Genomic DNA, 15,434 nt, shown 5'->3' with positions numbered 1-15,434 from the left:
GTCACAGGATAAACCAAGACATCAAAAATTGGGGAAGAAGGAGAACAGATGAGAAGGCCATCAAGTAGTAGCTAAATAATGGCTTTTACAGAATTTGGATCCATTCAGAGTTAGTTATACATCTGATTCCAATATGAAGCATGAGAATGGTTTGCAGACTAATACTAGCGTGCATTGAATCTGTATCTGTACCGTCTCGCCCAGAACACAAAGAGTAGAAAGTTGACGGAGCTCAGAGCACACATGAGCCAGTAGAACCGCTCGAGGTGGTAGTGATTCAAGCTTCTCCCCGACAGCCATGGCTCGTGGTGTCCGCTACCGGTCACACCGTTCACGATGGTTACCAGTACCGAGCTGAGGTAGTACCCCATCGCCAGCGACGCCCACGACAGCGACGTCGCCAGCGAGCGCATCCCCGCCGGCGCCTCGCTGAAGAAGAACTCGAGCATCCCGGCCAGCGTGAACAGGTCCGCCGAGCCCAGGAACAGGTACTGGAACGCCAACCAGAAGAAGGAGATCGGCAGTCGTTCGGTGGAGTCGAGCAGGCCGGAGTCTCTCGTCACCCTCTTCCTCTTGACCTCGACCAGCGCCGCCACGGCCATGGCTACGACCGAGAGCGCCAACCCGAAGCCTATTCTCTGTAGCTGCGTGATGCCCGCCTCGCTCTTGGTGACCCTGCGTGCGAAGGGGACGATGACGTGGTCGTAGAGCGGCGCGAGGACCATGATGAAGACGATGGGGAAGGTGGCGAGGGAGGCCGGCGGCACGGAGAGCCCGCCGACGCCAGTGTTCGTTGTGGCTGCTTGCTGGATCGAGAAGGTGGAGAGCTGAGCTAAGCAGCAGCTTAGCGTTATAGTAAAGAGGAAGACGGGCAGGACTTTGACGACTATCTTGACATCCTCGACTTCTTCTACGGTGCACACGAGAGCTCTGTGCGTGGGCGTTCCTTCCACTGCTCTGTTGAGGCACTTCAGTTCTCCATTTGGACCTTCGGCGTCCATGATATCTTCTTTGCTCTTCTCTTCTGCCTTCCCCTCCTCCACCTCGGCAGTCCTCACAGGGCTAATTGGGATCATGTCGACCACGGCATTTCTTACGTTCTGGTTACAACCGCGGTTCATGGTTGCAGCAACCAAGACCTTGGCTATGGTGGCGAGAGGACTTCCAGCTGGAATTTTGTTCCTGTAAATTGCGGAGCCGGCAAGGAATACAGGGATGGAGAGAAAGATCGTGATGGTGGAGATGCCCAAGCCCCACTGCCACCCCAAGTTGTCTTCCACCCACACGACGAGCGTGACGGCGATGAGGCCACCGCAGGAGAGGCAGAATACGAAGTAGTTGAAAAAGGTGGAGCGGGCGTTGCGTCCCCGGACGGTGTCCTCGTCGAACTGCTCTGCGCCATGGGCAGGAAGCGACCCCTTGATCCCGCCGACGCCTAGTGCGGTGAGGTAGAGGCCGGCGAAGAGCATCACAGCGTCGCCGCCGGAGACTTCTCGGCATGGAGCGAGGGAAGTGTCCGAGATTCTGCAGGGAGGCGGCTTGAGCGCCGGAGATTTGGCTTGCACTGTGAGGATGACCAATCCCTGTTTCGTTGAATCAAGCTTAAGGGTCAGTATTTGTCATCGCAATCTATACGGTGAGAGAAGAATCGATCTACTAGAAATTAATGTGACATGAACTCACCAAGAACTCCAGAAGAGCACTAATCAGGTAGGTATGATAGGCAGTGAAGTAGGCATCAGACAAGAAGCCCCCAAGCAGAGCCAGAAGGAAGGCTGTGCCCATAAAGTTGGTGACTGTGGTGGCTGAGTGAGAGGGGGAGAGGTGCATGAACTCTGCCAAGTAGGTGACCAAGTTGCTTGCATTGGCCAGAAATGCCATATTCGCCATTATCTCCACCACTGCACCAAGTTGCACATTTCAATCAACAAGTCTGCGCAAGAGAGGGTAGAAACATATGTATGCATGTCTGAACAAAAAACAAAACAAAGAAAGACAGGAGAGTAGTCTCTTGTTGTTTTCATGGCAATAGCAAGAACAGCTCACATAACAACAGATGGAAATTGGACAACCAGAAGCAAATTTATCAGTTGTTATAGCTCTGGATCAAGTTTTACCGGAAGTTATGCATGGAGAACTCAGCAAAACAAAGCTATGAGATTGATAGGAATGAATTGACACTGTGCTGCAAGTACATTAGTAATCAAAACTGAAGAATTAGAAGCTTTTTTTCTGTAGGGAAGCTTACCCAGCACAAAGGAGGCTGCAACCATGCCTCCATGTCTGCTTCTCAAGGCAGGTTGGTTCCTCCAATCCACATAGCCAACCCATCTTTCAGAGGCAATCACTTCTTCCTGGCATGAAAATGATGAGACTGATGAGGAAGATGTTGAAACCAGAGAGAGATGTAATTAGCCAACCATTTTGTTTCTGCTTTCTCTGACTTGGCGAAGAAGATGGAACAATCCAAGGGACTATGGAGAGAGTTGGGATGGATCCTTATTTAAAGACAGAGAAGGGCCTACTACATAAGAGAAATGTGTAGACCTACCAATCCTAACATGGACAATGACTGGTTATAAAAGAATGAGTCTTTGTCAACAGTCCATTCTTCCTATCCTTTAATCTTTTCCACTTGAGTGAATCTTTTAGGTTTGCCTCCTTCCTATCCTTTGGCCATTTTCTTCTTCTGTTTACTGTTCTTTTGATCTCAAAAAGTTGCAAAGGTCACTCCAAAACTGTTCATCCCATTTTCCCTTTTCATCTCAACTGCCTACAAAAGTCATGAAGGTAATGCCATAAAAATACCCTAAATATATAGAATTTGCATTCAATAACCTATATTAAACAAAAAAGAATGAATATTGTAAGTCCAATATAATCAAATTTAGCAAACATTTGAGATGAAAAGTGATATAATGTAATAACAAAATTTGCGATCTTTCCGAGCATTCATTCATCTTATATTTCATATTTCATATCGGTCATAGATTTATTTTGAATAAAAAAAGGATATAATATATTGAGAGTAACTTATATAATAAAATTACTAAGGGTCATCCATAATCATCTATCATACTCCCACTTTATATCTTGACTATAATAAAAAATTTTCATATACAAATACAAAAAGGTTAAAATGAACGATATTACAAAAAGGTTCTTATTATCTTATGTTGTTTGGATATATAGATAAATCCCAAGGAGAGATAGGTACTCATGTCCAGATTTAATATAACACCCTGTTGCCATGACCATAGCATTCATAACTTGCTGCTGAGACATTGTGTAACCAAGGGACTTTTTTTTTTCCTTAACTAAAATATTCTATAATTAGTGTTCTACTTTGCATTAGTTTTTTTCCTTGTTTGTGTAGCATGATTAATAAAAATTAATTGATAATTTTTTCATTAATTATACAAGCGAGGAAATAAAATTTATTTCTAAATGCCTCAATTCTTATATAAGGATGATATATTTGCCCTCGTATTCTTGAGTATTATTGTGCTAAAAAGGAAAGAGGCATGCATCATATCATTTATAGGTTAAAATTATATATATATATATATATATATATATATATTAGTTAAAAAAATTTAGACACTAAAATAATGTTATATTTTTAAAATCACAATGTTTGGTTTATAATACTATTTTAGTTAGTTTAAAATCCGAATTATGATTAATAAATAATAATTAGTAAGTTTTATATCTTAAAACAATTGGGTGAATTAAAAAAAAAACTTATAGTTTTGAGAAATTCTCATAAATTAACCCTCTTTAGATAAAAAGATCATTTTATTCCTATTTTCATCGAACCCACCACTACCCTCACCTCCTGCCCTCCTCGCGTTGGCTCCCATCAAATCTACCTCTACATGTCTCGCCCATGGTATAAGTAATCGTTGACTCTCATCACCCTAACTCCTCTCCTCTCTGCCTCGCTAAACTTGCCCCATGTTTACAGAGCTCGTTAGCCCACACCAAACCTGCCCATACATGCCTCGCCCTTGTCATCCTTACCCACGGCATAAGTGGCCAATGACGAAAGCGCGGGCGAAGGGGACTACGATCATGGAGGTAGGGAGTGGGTCGCACAAGGTAGAGGAAAGGAGAGTTAGGACGACAATGGTTAATGGCCACTTGTGCCGCCGACAATAATAGTGAGATCGAGGCGTGCAAGGGTAAATCCACTAGAATCTACGAAGGTAGGGGTAGGGTCCGATGAGACAAACAATGATACAAACAAGCGATAGTCAATATAAATAATATCGCTATTAGAAAAATATATACTAGAGATTTTTTTTATCATAAATTGGTCCAAATATTATTATATTTTTATAATCATGATGTATAATTTATAATATTATTTTAATTGCTTTTGCATGAAGCTACCTGGTCGCCCTTCCTTGATCGAAAGAAAGGTCAACGAGAACAGCTTTTATATAATCATGATCTACTTTGCATTCTGCCACACGAATCCCCTTCCCATGAATTGATCTACAAAGTTATTCTGAAATCCAACACACTGTTCCTCAAAATATTCCAAGTGTTCAAAATATAATATGGTGCAGTATAGCACCAGCTCTGCTATGACAGTGAGAGTTCATAGTGTGCTAGGTTTGCACCAATAGTGAAGGACTTAAAACATTGTGAACACTTGATTGGGAAAGAAAGAAAGAAGAAATATGTTAAGAAGTTTCACCATGCATAAAATGTATGTCCTCCTTTTCTCTGATTGACTTGGGAATCTAAATTCCTAGAAGAAGCATAGGATTTGGCACTCATCCGATGGATATGACACAATGGACTGTACATGAATTTTTTAAGGTGATGAACCAAAATGACTGTTGAGATGAAAATGGTTTGAGGATCAATTTTCTTCCCCATTATAAATGTATTTTCGCACTAGAGATAAGCATGAGGAAATAACATATAAAATTGTATTTAAAATAATAAGAAAATGATAAAGAGTACCACAGTTAATTATTTTTTGTGTGAGTTAAGGTTGCATTGACTTTAGGTGAATCAGCACTTGTTTCATATCTGTTGGTGTGTGTGATTAGTGATGGCCTGCATATTATTGAGTATAACATGGAAATATTCCAAACTATGTTGAACAAAATCTATTTGATTTGTCCATGAGATAGACTTTGTTGAAGTTTATGAGGACAGATTGTGCAGTGAAGATTGAAAAGGATTTAGCATCATTCCTAGAAGAGAGGCTTTTCCATGTCAGTGGTGGATACAGTCTCTTTTCTATATGAATGCAATTGTTCATATTCTCATGCAGACATTCTGCACCTGTATGGATTCATTGCACAGTATTAGAATCGGAACATAGTGGACTTGGTGGGAATTGGACCACCGGCTGGATTACGACCACCCATCAATCAGAATTAAAGTTCATATGGTGGCTATTCTGTTCAATTATGAAACATTGTCGTCCCACTGAGTTCTCTGGACCATAAATGCTTTACAACTTTGCCAAATTCTAATGCCAGATGCATTTCAGACCAAATTAATGCAAAAGTATTTTTAACAGAGATGTTTCTCTTGTCCCAACTGTAAGCCAAAATAAATATTTATATTCTGTCAAAGATGTTTATATTTTATATTTTAATTTAATGATTTTATTAAATTTTATATTAATTTAACAAAGACTAATGAATGTATATTATTAATATAAAATTAAAATATTCAGTTTCAAGAGGTTAATTGTTTTATTAGATTAAAACATAAGAATACTGATGGTATGATAGTCGGTATAATATTAGGAAAGCATCAATGGATAACCTTAAATTTTCGAGTTCAGCGAGACTAGAATTCCTATTAGCTTAAGTCAGAATCAGATAATTAGCTTAAACTTATCTTTGACTCTAATTTGGATCTTCCTGGCTTCTGAATCTAATGATCTGCTTTAACTTAATATTTAAGTTACATCCTCTATCTCATGCAACTTTTGCGAAGATATCACTTTATGCAGCTGTTGTCATTTACTGCTTTCTTTTGCCATCTGCATCATGCTGCACACATAGCATGGCCTTTATGCTCACTTAATACAATACTATGCTGATGCTTAATAAGCATGCATAATTTCTCAGACAAATCTTCAACTTGATTAGCCTCTCTAAATACATAAAGGTAGACCAATACTTTGATAAGCTAATGATGGCAACTTCATAGAACTTTTTGATATCTTTACTTGTCTTTTTGACCCATGACACACTTAGTGTCAAGTTCATATCATGTGATCTTATTTTATGTCCAGATTTCAAGTGGCAACTGTTGCTGCAACCAGTGTAGATTGCACAATGTTATCCTCCTTTTACTTTTTTTTTTGTTTTGTGCTTGTGGCATTCTATCACCTTTGGATAATTCATTTTTTAGTCTCATCCTTGTTGCAGCGTGTGTTCTTATTCCTCGAGTCACTGTCAATGTGACAAGATCTTTCACCTAAATCCAATGCTCAACAAACATGACCATCAAATGCCTGCTCTTGACTTTGCTAAACAGCATGATTCTCACAGACGGGAGTTGAGTTGAACTGGGAATTGAAGTGCAGAGAATATCTACGGACTTAGCTATCATAACAGGCAAGAATCACAACAGAGAATTGTGGATAGTATGAAACGCATTTCACATCTTGGACGGTGGAGAGGAGAAAACAAGGCAAGAAATCATCCTTGAAAGATCTCTCTTTTCTTTTAGCTTCGGTCTTTCGGTGGAATGGTGAGATAGTCAATGAAAAGGCACAGAGTCTGCGAGGAGAATTCAAGTCAAAAACGCTCTCAAAGCTTTCGGTTCACCTGAATCCAACAGTCCAACACTGAGTACCTAATCGAAGTCCAACACCGTTCAGTTCCATGTAGTATCTTCCAAGCTGTGAAGAGCCATTGACAAAGAAGGTCACACCATTAGAGGCATTGAGCCAGAACATTTGAAGTTTAATGCAATTCAAAATCAAGGTAAATGACCAGAACACTGATGCATACCATTGTTTCATGTTGGGATTTGATTAAGCTTCCTCTTCCAATTGTTTTGGTGCAAAGTAGAAGGCAATGCTCAAACATATCTCTATCTTCACCTTGATATTGACACACAGTTCATTTCATCGTTTGGATAAAGAAGAATTCATGAAGTATCATATATCATTTTCAAGGCAACAAAAGCTCATCTTTTATGCTTCCCGATATGAGGGTGCTGCTTCATACTTTACAATGCTTTCAATTGCTTCCTTTCAGAAACCTTCTCTTAAACCTTTTTAGCAGACAGACAGAGATATTACCAAAAGGTAATTGCCATTAGGACACACCCTAATTTTTTAGATGTTTATCGAAGAATCTCAAAGAATATTATGAAGTTTTGTGTCATGATCTTAGGTCAGAAGCCATGGTGGTGTTAGGAACTTGTTAGGCATGTAGGATGATTTGGCTGTTCTTGACTAAGATGGAATAAATTGTTAGCTTTCATGTCCCAGATGGTATCCACCAATCAATAGTTTTTGGTGACTGAAGGTACTCACTGGTGGCTGCAGATTATATGCTAGTCACATCCACATACTTCCAAAGTCCACTGGGACCAATCTATGATTAATTTCATTAGGCAGACCTTTTACCAAAAAAGTAAAAAGAAAAAAGAGATGACACCACTAAAGAATTCCTACAATGCATATTGAACCTGGAAAAGTATGGAATCACAAAAAGCCTATGAATTAAGTGTTTGAGTCCAAATTTGGAATATATTCTTATGTATTTATCCTTGTTAATGGCACACCAAGTTAGTATAAGGGATATATGATTTCATAGACTTCAGTTTTGTGACCCTTGAAGGGACAGAGATGCAGAATCAAATCAGTTGAAATACATCACAAGAAATCCACTAAATGCTAAATCATTCTGGACCTTTTGTTGAAGATTGAAGATCCCTAACTTGTTTATATTTTATCAAAAAGAAGAATCATAGCTGCAGAAGATATAGATTTCATGCTTATTTGAAAGCATCTGCCTTTCAGCAACATATGTTCTTTACAAATAATAGTACAATTGAAGGCTGTCTTTCCATCAACAGATAACTTTAGCACCAGCAGGAACTGCATCTCAAAGCTGTAGTCATTTTAAAAAGTTTGACAAGTGAATAATGTTTTTGAGTGTTCAGAAGTTCTTAACACACTTTTAGCTTTTGTTATGATCTAAACACTGTGATCGCCACCGACAAAAAGAATCTATGTGAAGTTCATTACTCACAAAAAGAATCTTTAATCTGATTTCACTTCTGAATAATCCACAAAAATGTGTTTTTTGTCAGAATTTTAAGTTCTGTATACGCAAATGTTGCAGATTACTACTAACTTTTCCTTTCGAAAAAAGGGAATTTTTCTTTAGGAGGATATCTCAGTTGCAAATTGCTTTTCTTTTTGGTAATAGAACAATTAAAGAGAACTTAATTGAAGCACAATTATTATGAAGCAGAGTTCAATGTGTGGGAAGAAATGTGTGTTAATACAAAAGAATGAAGGATGCTGAGTGGAGCAAAGCAGATTTAGATTGGCAATCTCACTTGAAATTAAAATTCAATATCCTGAGTATATGAGAATGTAAAGATTACACTTGAGACTGATTAATGAACCGGAAAAGCCAAGCTTATTTACCCTGAATTTCAAGCCTAAATAGGCCCATGATGATTATAAACTATGATGATTACAATCTTTGAAAGATGCAAAGATCTTTGGATTTCCCCTTTAAAATCTTTGAAAGATGCAACCAGAGAAGCAAATACAAAGACTATGATGATTATGTGAAGAGGAAGGAATTGAGACAAAACAATAGAGAAATAAATGGATTTTTTTTTTGTTGGGTCAACATCATGCAAGTGAGACTTGCTTCCCAATAGCAACTGGGGAAAAAGATAATTAAAGACAAAACACCATCAAGATTTATTTGTTTTGTTCATTTGCTGATGGATTAACTGTGTCACAGTCTCAAGATAATCACTGAGATGGGATCTGAAAGCTAAAATCTTCAACATTCCACATTCAGGAAATCTACTGCCATTAGTTATTTGACACAAAAAAGTCAGAAATCAATATAAGTTGTCTAATTTCAACGGTTAATCCTGTTAAGAGAGCCTATTATTTCGACGAAACAGAGTCTACGTATACATGTAGATGTATACATATGCACATATGCATACATAAATATATCTATAATTACTAATATGAAACTCAAAGAGTAAATCCCATGCTTCAAGTTGTGATTTTAGGAAAAATATTAATCTTTAGTTTGGCTTCCTTATGACTTGTGTAGAGTGCATTCGGTGGACATGTGTTAAGTAAATATAGAAGCTTGAAGAAGATAATAAAGATTGGATTACCGAGCATTAGCCATAAACTGGTCTTTATAGTCTCAAACAACGAAAGAATACACAATACATAGCCAAATCTCTTCTCAACCTTACTTGCCTATGTCTGCCTCTCTTCTCTCGTCTTGTTTGAGCCTCGAGCATATATATCTGTGCTCTGTCACTCCCGAAACCCCTCTCTCTCTCTCACTCTCTCTCTCTCTCTCTTCCTAGAACAGGTTTCTAAAACCTCAACATGGGCGTTGGGGGAAGCAGTCGAGAGCCCCAGAGTAGCGCGTAAGTCTCGTCACGAAACTCCCCGGCTTGGCCTTGATGATATCCGTCTTGTCGTACTTCTGCAATCCCCCACCTCCTCCTGACTTCACAAAGAAGGCTCCATTCAGCATCAGGTCACCTTCAGATCTCCATGTCCACTGCTTCCAAACTGACTCTGTCGCGTAGTCCCTCTTCGTCACCTGCAGTATACATTTCACCCGACGTCTTCACGTAAACAGATAGAAGAAAGGAAGCCTTGGAGAGGACAAGAGAGACAATTGACTTGCGACTTGTTTACCTCCTTGGCAAAGGGGTTCGATGGAGCAATGTAGCGGTTCCCTTGGCTGATGATGGTGGGATGCTGGCTGCCGCCGACGGCATACATCTCCCAGTGGGTGTAGTCATTGTTCACAACGTGGACGAAACCCCATCGGCATCTGCGGACAAGAAATCGTCACCCGGATAAACCCGGTTGGTTCGGTCACAGTCAAGATCGTGTAGGATTTGGATATATGTCATGGTGGAAGAGTCTCGTCTCTAACCTTGGCATCCTCTGTACAAGGCCTTTTCCAAAGTGATTGAAAGCAACTGTAATCTGCATAATTGCATCTGGCGAGTAGGCATCGCTAGCACCAAACAGCATTACCTTTTCACATATGCTCAACGTAAGCTCTGATTGGTCAGAATGGTAACACAGAGGAAGCATAACTTTTGGCTAATGGCTTACTTCGTTGTGTCGGGTGAAGTGGCTATTGGAGATGGTGATGGCTGTGGAACCTTCGATGACGTCAATAAGCCCATCCATGCAGTTGGACATGGAGACATGGTCGATCCAGATGTTGCTCGAACCGTAGATGGATATGCCATCACCGTCGCTCCTGGTTCGGAGGCCGTAGTGGTGCTCGGAGTCCCTGATCATGCCGCCGTTGCCGGCCTTGATGTCTTGGATGTGGAGGTTGTGGATGATGACATTGTGCACGTACTGGATAGTGATGCTGGCGCCGCCCATGATCTGGACGTTGGCGCCCCGGCCATCGATCGTCTTGTCGCTGTTGACGAGCAGCTCCTCGGTGAGGCGGATGACCATGTCGTGGGCGAACACGATCCAGAGCGGCCGGTCTTGGATCACACCGTAGCGGAGGGTGCCCTTCTTAGGGTTGACGAGGTCGTCGTCGGACGCATCGGTGACGACGTAGAACTTCCCGTTCTTCCCGCCGGTGGTGTGGCGGCCGAAACCCTTGGCGCACGTGGCCAGCTGCTTGCGGTTGTGGATCCAGTTCTCGTTGCACCTCCAGCACCTGTCGATCGGGTTCGTCGCCAGGCACGGGCCATGGGATCTCTTTTTGCCGCGCAGGCCCCTCCTTGTCACGTTTGTCTGCGCATCCCTGCATATATCACCAAAACATGAACCCTAATCACCATAATTGTTCTGCTGTACACGTAGATGGAGGAAGAACAGGGGCATACGGGAACAGAAGGCCGCTCCTTGTGGCGTTTCTCTCCAGCTCCCTGCAGACATCACCAAAACGTAAACCCTAACCATTACTGTTGTTCTGCTGAGAAGCATTAAGTGGTCTTTTTCGTGATTAATCATCTTCATGGGCGGCAAAAGCTAAATCGCGCCAACAGAAGCGTGCATGCGAGGAATGATGGAGGAAGAAGAGGAAGACAAGGGAGAGGAAACGTACTCATACACTGCCTCGTTGAAATGTCGAGTCACAGACTCAGGGTCGGGGTTGTAGGAATTGCGAGCCTTGGATTGCGCTACCTCGGCCTTCTTCTGCCAGTACTCATCGAAGTCGGCGATATGGGCATTGGCGAAGGCAGCGGAGGCCAAGAAGAGGAGGGAGAAGAAGAACAACCTCGGCCTCGACTCCATCACACAACCTTCCTTCTTTTTCCCTCCTCGTCTACGATCTTGTTTTCTTCGATGCAGTACCAGACCGGACCAGAACTTGTCCTCTCGGCCTCTTACGAGAGATAGAAGAGGCAGAGGGACGTTGTATAAGGAGGAAGAGGGTGCGAGAAGACATGGGAGTCACAGATTTCGTGTCTATATATAGATCGAAATAGAAACACTCGGTGCATTCATCCTTCTCAGATCTCTCATTCGACGAGATCCTCTATTCTCGTCATTTTCTTTTAGATCCACTTGTGCCGCACCGAGTTGTGTTGGTTGGTTTCGAGTAAAAAGAGGATAAATATTCAAAGTCAACGCAGCAAAAACTCCGGTTGTGGATTTACTGTTGGTCAATGACGATAATGTCGTGTTATCGAGTACGTTTCGGCGACGGTCAACTCGGCCCAGTTATTCACAATTCACCCAGATTTGGGCCGGCTTAGCCCGATAAATAGATAATCTAGACCCGGGCTAGCCGGCAATAACGATTTATTTTCGAGTCGCCCGGTAATGGGCCGGTCTAGACCACAATGATGAGCTATTCCCAATTTGCCTGGTTTTGGGCCGGCCTAGACCGCAAGCTATCATCACCTGCTACAGAAACTCCCAAATCGATCCAGGTCAAATCCCTAGAATACTCGTCGCCTCTCCCGCATGGGAACCAAGCACACCAGCCGCGGCCCCAAGTGGCGGCGACTGCAGGCCTACGCTGTCCGCACATTCCCGCCGGGATGCAGTCCATCGGCCGGGTACCCCTCCGGTTCCAGCTCCGCCACCGACGATGGGGGGCTGGACGAGGGCTCCTCTCCGGATATCGCGCCTGCGGAACGAGGGCCGGTGTCTGATGGGACAGGCGCGTCGGAGCCTTCGCAGGGGGGTTTGGATGAGACGGAGGCGTCTGGTGCTGAGGAGCTATCCCTTCCCGAGAAGCGCGATCGTGATTCGCGGAAGAACACTGCTTCGCGCATCCGGATCTTCCCTCCTGGCTGTGGTGCCAACAAATCGACCGAAGAGGGGCACTTTCAATGTGCTTCAGTTTCCCAGGCCGAGAATTTGGATGGAGAATCAACAAAGGAAGACGAAAGCGGGTCGAACTCGCGTGACCTCAACGCTTATGGAGCTACTGTTGAATCTGCAACCATTGTAAGTGAATTTGGCGAGATAGAACAGCCGTCACAATCTGGAAAGAAGGTGTGCGATAGCCAAAAGAGAAAGGTTTCTGAGGATCCAGAGCAAGGCGCGGTTGACATCAACAAGCAAACACCTGTAAGCGAGGCTAGTGAGAAGAATGTATCATCTAGATCGACATATGAGGAGACACTGGAGGCGGAGAGGAAGAAGCGGTCTTTACTGAAACAGCAAAGACAATCTGGGAAGAAGGTGGGCAGTAGCCAAAAGAGAAAGCTTCCTGAGGATCCAGATAAAGGCGCGATTGACACCAAGAAACTGACCAATGAAGATGGTTCCTCGCAATCTCCTGGCAAGACAGCGATTGTTTTTGGTGTCATGGCTGCTCAGAACTGTCCCTGGAGAAATGGAAAAAGGTCTCGTGTAAGCAAGCCCCAATTAGGGACGAGACCCAAAGGTAAGTTGGAGTGGAGAAGCCATTGAATGAGTAGTTGAAGCTTTTGCTGGATGCTAGTTTATGGTTGAAGAATATAGATGGCTCAGTCAAAATGTTAGTGTTTCATGACTGCTTTAATCATTCACCTGAAACTTGTTTCTGTTTTCTATTAATGTAAAAAATGGAAAGTCCTATGTTGTCTTGTCTTGTGGAGAATTTTAGTGTTTCTTTACGTTCTTTTCTTTAATGGATTATGCTGAGCACTTCTCTTATTATTCGTTGGTAATGGTTTTCTTCCTTGGTAAGGTGTTTGTATATTGCCGTCAGCTATGTTTTGTACTTCGTTTCTGTTCACTATGTCTAAACTTTAACCTTGGTGTTTTTTTGGCTTCCTACATCATGTTCTGTTTATTGCTAAATGACCAACCAGGGCACTCTGAGGTTGACGTTGGTTCTTTTTTTTTCCCTCTAAGAATGAAAATGAATGACTTCGTTTTGGTAGATGTCATTGGTCTAGCATATTTTATTGTGTCATGTTCACTAGATTGGATGTTTATGATCTTCACATTTCTTCTGTGGTTTTTGGTACTAGTTTGATCAATTAATTCATAACAATTTTGTCGGCGAAAATTGATCTTGCCTGGTTGCATCTTTTAATGAACTTCTTTTGTTTAACTTGTCAATGTAATATATTAGTTAGCTTTGTATTGCTCCACCATGAGTTCAAGCTTTGAAACTTGGATTCTAATTGGTGGTTTGAGCATCTTGGTTTTGTTGTTTTATTATGATTGTACCATTGCTGGATACATGAATATTGCTTAGATGCCAGGAGAATCATTGAGATCGGACACTTTGTAATTACCATCTTGCTTAGTTTAGTTACTGGTAGTAATAATATCTTATTCACAGCCTCTTCCATATGCAGTTTGATATACTACATAATACAAGTTACTGTAACATTATGTAATTGCATGGTTGCCACTGTGGACGACTTAAAAGTGTGGTTATACTTGAAGTTTCTTGTAGCTTTTTACTATAAAATGTATAGATATGCTTGTTAACCATAGTTATTTGCCGACTTATTCAAGTTTGAAAATGATGAAGTAGTTCTCTTGTGAACAGGATGGACAATTTTACTGATATCAATTGAATACTTCATCCGAGCTTTAGATGTATTCATGTGATGCTTGCCTGTTTATTAGCGAGTACTTTTGGTGGTGTAGGTGCTTTGATGCAGATAAGTTTATTATATTGTAAGAATGACCTGAAATTGAGTAGCTGAGTGGCTTATTAGCATGTTTTCTATGCTCAAACATTCTGACATTGGAATGTTGTTTTTGCCATTGGTTTTCTCTCATTGATTCTTTGTTTTTTTCATTCTTTCTAATTTGAAGGGTGGAAGGGTCAAAGGGGCTTATAGGTGTGCTGACAGCAACTATGCTCTTGGATTTCACTTTGCCTTATATTTAGGGAATTGGAAAATGATAGCCCTTGCATTCTCATTAAAATTGCTTGACCATCAGAAGAGAGAAATCAAGATGATTTGAATGACAGAGACAAGTCTGTCGATACTATATTTTATAAGATGCTTTTCTACTTCATCTAGTACCTACTTTGATGGGTGGACATGTTCACAAAGCTCTATTTCTAGCATTTTGGTTCATATTGTTTTTGCAATGTTCTATTCTTCCATGTTTGCAGCTGGGAAACATCACTTGCATTAGTTTTTTACATTTTAATCTGAGGGGTATGAAATCATTATTCCAAGTCTAGTTCTTGTAGTTATAATGATGGAATCTAGTTTTACATCTTGGTTCTCAAATCTAGTCTATAGCATTGAAAATTTTCCTAGTTTGTAATTTCCCGGTGTTATTTTTATTTTAATATTTATAAACTGAGATTAAAGATAGAGCAATTTTTTTAATGAAACTGTGTATCAGTAGGTTGGGTCTGAAAGTCTTTGCTGAAGTTTCTTTTTGCTGACACTGATAATTATTACATCAATTTTGCTCTTAATAGAACCCAACCCCCATTCTCTCTCTTTTTTTCTTCTGCTAGAAATGCATTATAATTCTTTCTAAGGTATTTGTCAGCTAAATAATGTTTTTATAAAGTATACTTAAGAGATAGCCAAGTTAGCAACAAATGAGAACTAGTAAATGTGTTTTTGGTCTCGAGATGATCTGGTGATACAACAAATGCATGGATATCCCATATACTGGAATACTCTGTTAGATGAAGGAATGCTAAGATTACGCTTAGCAACAATTTTACTAGTAATGTTTTTTTTAGAGATTTAAATGCAAGATCTCTGGCTTTGGTATTATACTCTATTGTTTTACCTCTGATTCATCT

The 15,434-nt window shown here is 41.1% G+C and overlaps 3 protein-coding genes across 5 annotated transcripts; 1 reads left to right on the top strand and 2 right to left on the bottom strand.

Annotated features, from left to right (window-relative positions):
* Positions 1–28: 28 nt before the first annotated feature.
* LOC103975340 (protein NRT1/ PTR FAMILY 4.6) lies at positions 29–2,518 on the bottom strand. 3 transcript variants are annotated; one of them, XM_009390276.3, is made up of 4 exons: positions 2,421–2,518; positions 2,249–2,354; positions 1,684–1,901; positions 29–1,583 (listed from the first exon to the last, which is right to left on the bottom strand). In XM_009390276.3, the coding sequence occupies exons 1-4, from the start codon at positions 2,421–2,423 to the stop codon at positions 165–167; spliced, it is 1,746 nt and encodes a 581-aa protein (XP_009388551.2). In that variant the 5' UTR covers positions 2,424–2,518; the 3' UTR covers positions 29–164. The 3 variants fall into 3 exon arrangements, with proteins under 3 accessions (XP_009388551.2, XP_064952750.1, XP_064952748.1); XM_065096678.1 differs by having other exon boundaries at positions 1,684–1,933; positions 2,421–2,438; XM_065096676.1 differs by having other exon boundaries at positions 1,684–1,933; positions 2,249–2,478.
* A 6,996-nt stretch (positions 2,519–9,514) lies between these two features.
* Positions 9,515–11,632, bottom strand: LOC103976225 (pectate lyase-like). Its single transcript, XM_065094712.1, has 6 exons — positions 11,304–11,632; positions 11,083–11,124; positions 10,343–11,000; positions 10,158–10,261; positions 9,914–10,052; positions 9,515–9,815 (listed from the first exon to the last, which is right to left on the bottom strand). The coding sequence occupies exons 1-6, from the start codon at positions 11,492–11,494 to the stop codon at positions 9,591–9,593; spliced, it is 1,359 nt and encodes a 452-aa protein (XP_064950784.1). The 5' UTR covers positions 11,495–11,632; the 3' UTR covers positions 9,515–9,590.
* Positions 11,633–12,123: 491 nt separating this feature from the next.
* Positions 12,124–14,846, top strand: LOC135606002 (uncharacterized). The gene is made up of 2 exons (XM_065096675.1): positions 12,124–13,100; positions 14,474–14,846. The coding sequence occupies exons 1-2, from the start codon at positions 12,170–12,172 to the stop codon at positions 14,497–14,499; spliced, it is 957 nt and encodes a 318-aa protein (XP_064952747.1). The 5' UTR covers positions 12,124–12,169; the 3' UTR covers positions 14,500–14,846.
* The last annotated feature ends 588 nt before the right edge of the window (positions 14,847–15,434 follow it).

Source organism: Musa acuminata, chromosome BXJ2-2 (genome assembly GCF_036884655.1).
Source record: "Musa acuminata AAA Group cultivar baxijiao chromosome BXJ2-2, Cavendish_Baxijiao_AAA, whole genome shotgun sequence".
In the NCBI taxonomy this organism is placed as follows: domain Eukaryota; kingdom Viridiplantae; phylum Streptophyta; class Magnoliopsida; order Zingiberales; family Musaceae; genus Musa; species Musa acuminata.
The sequence above is the reverse complement of the archived record's forward strand: the minus strand, read 5'-3'. Positions and strand labels throughout refer to the sequence as shown.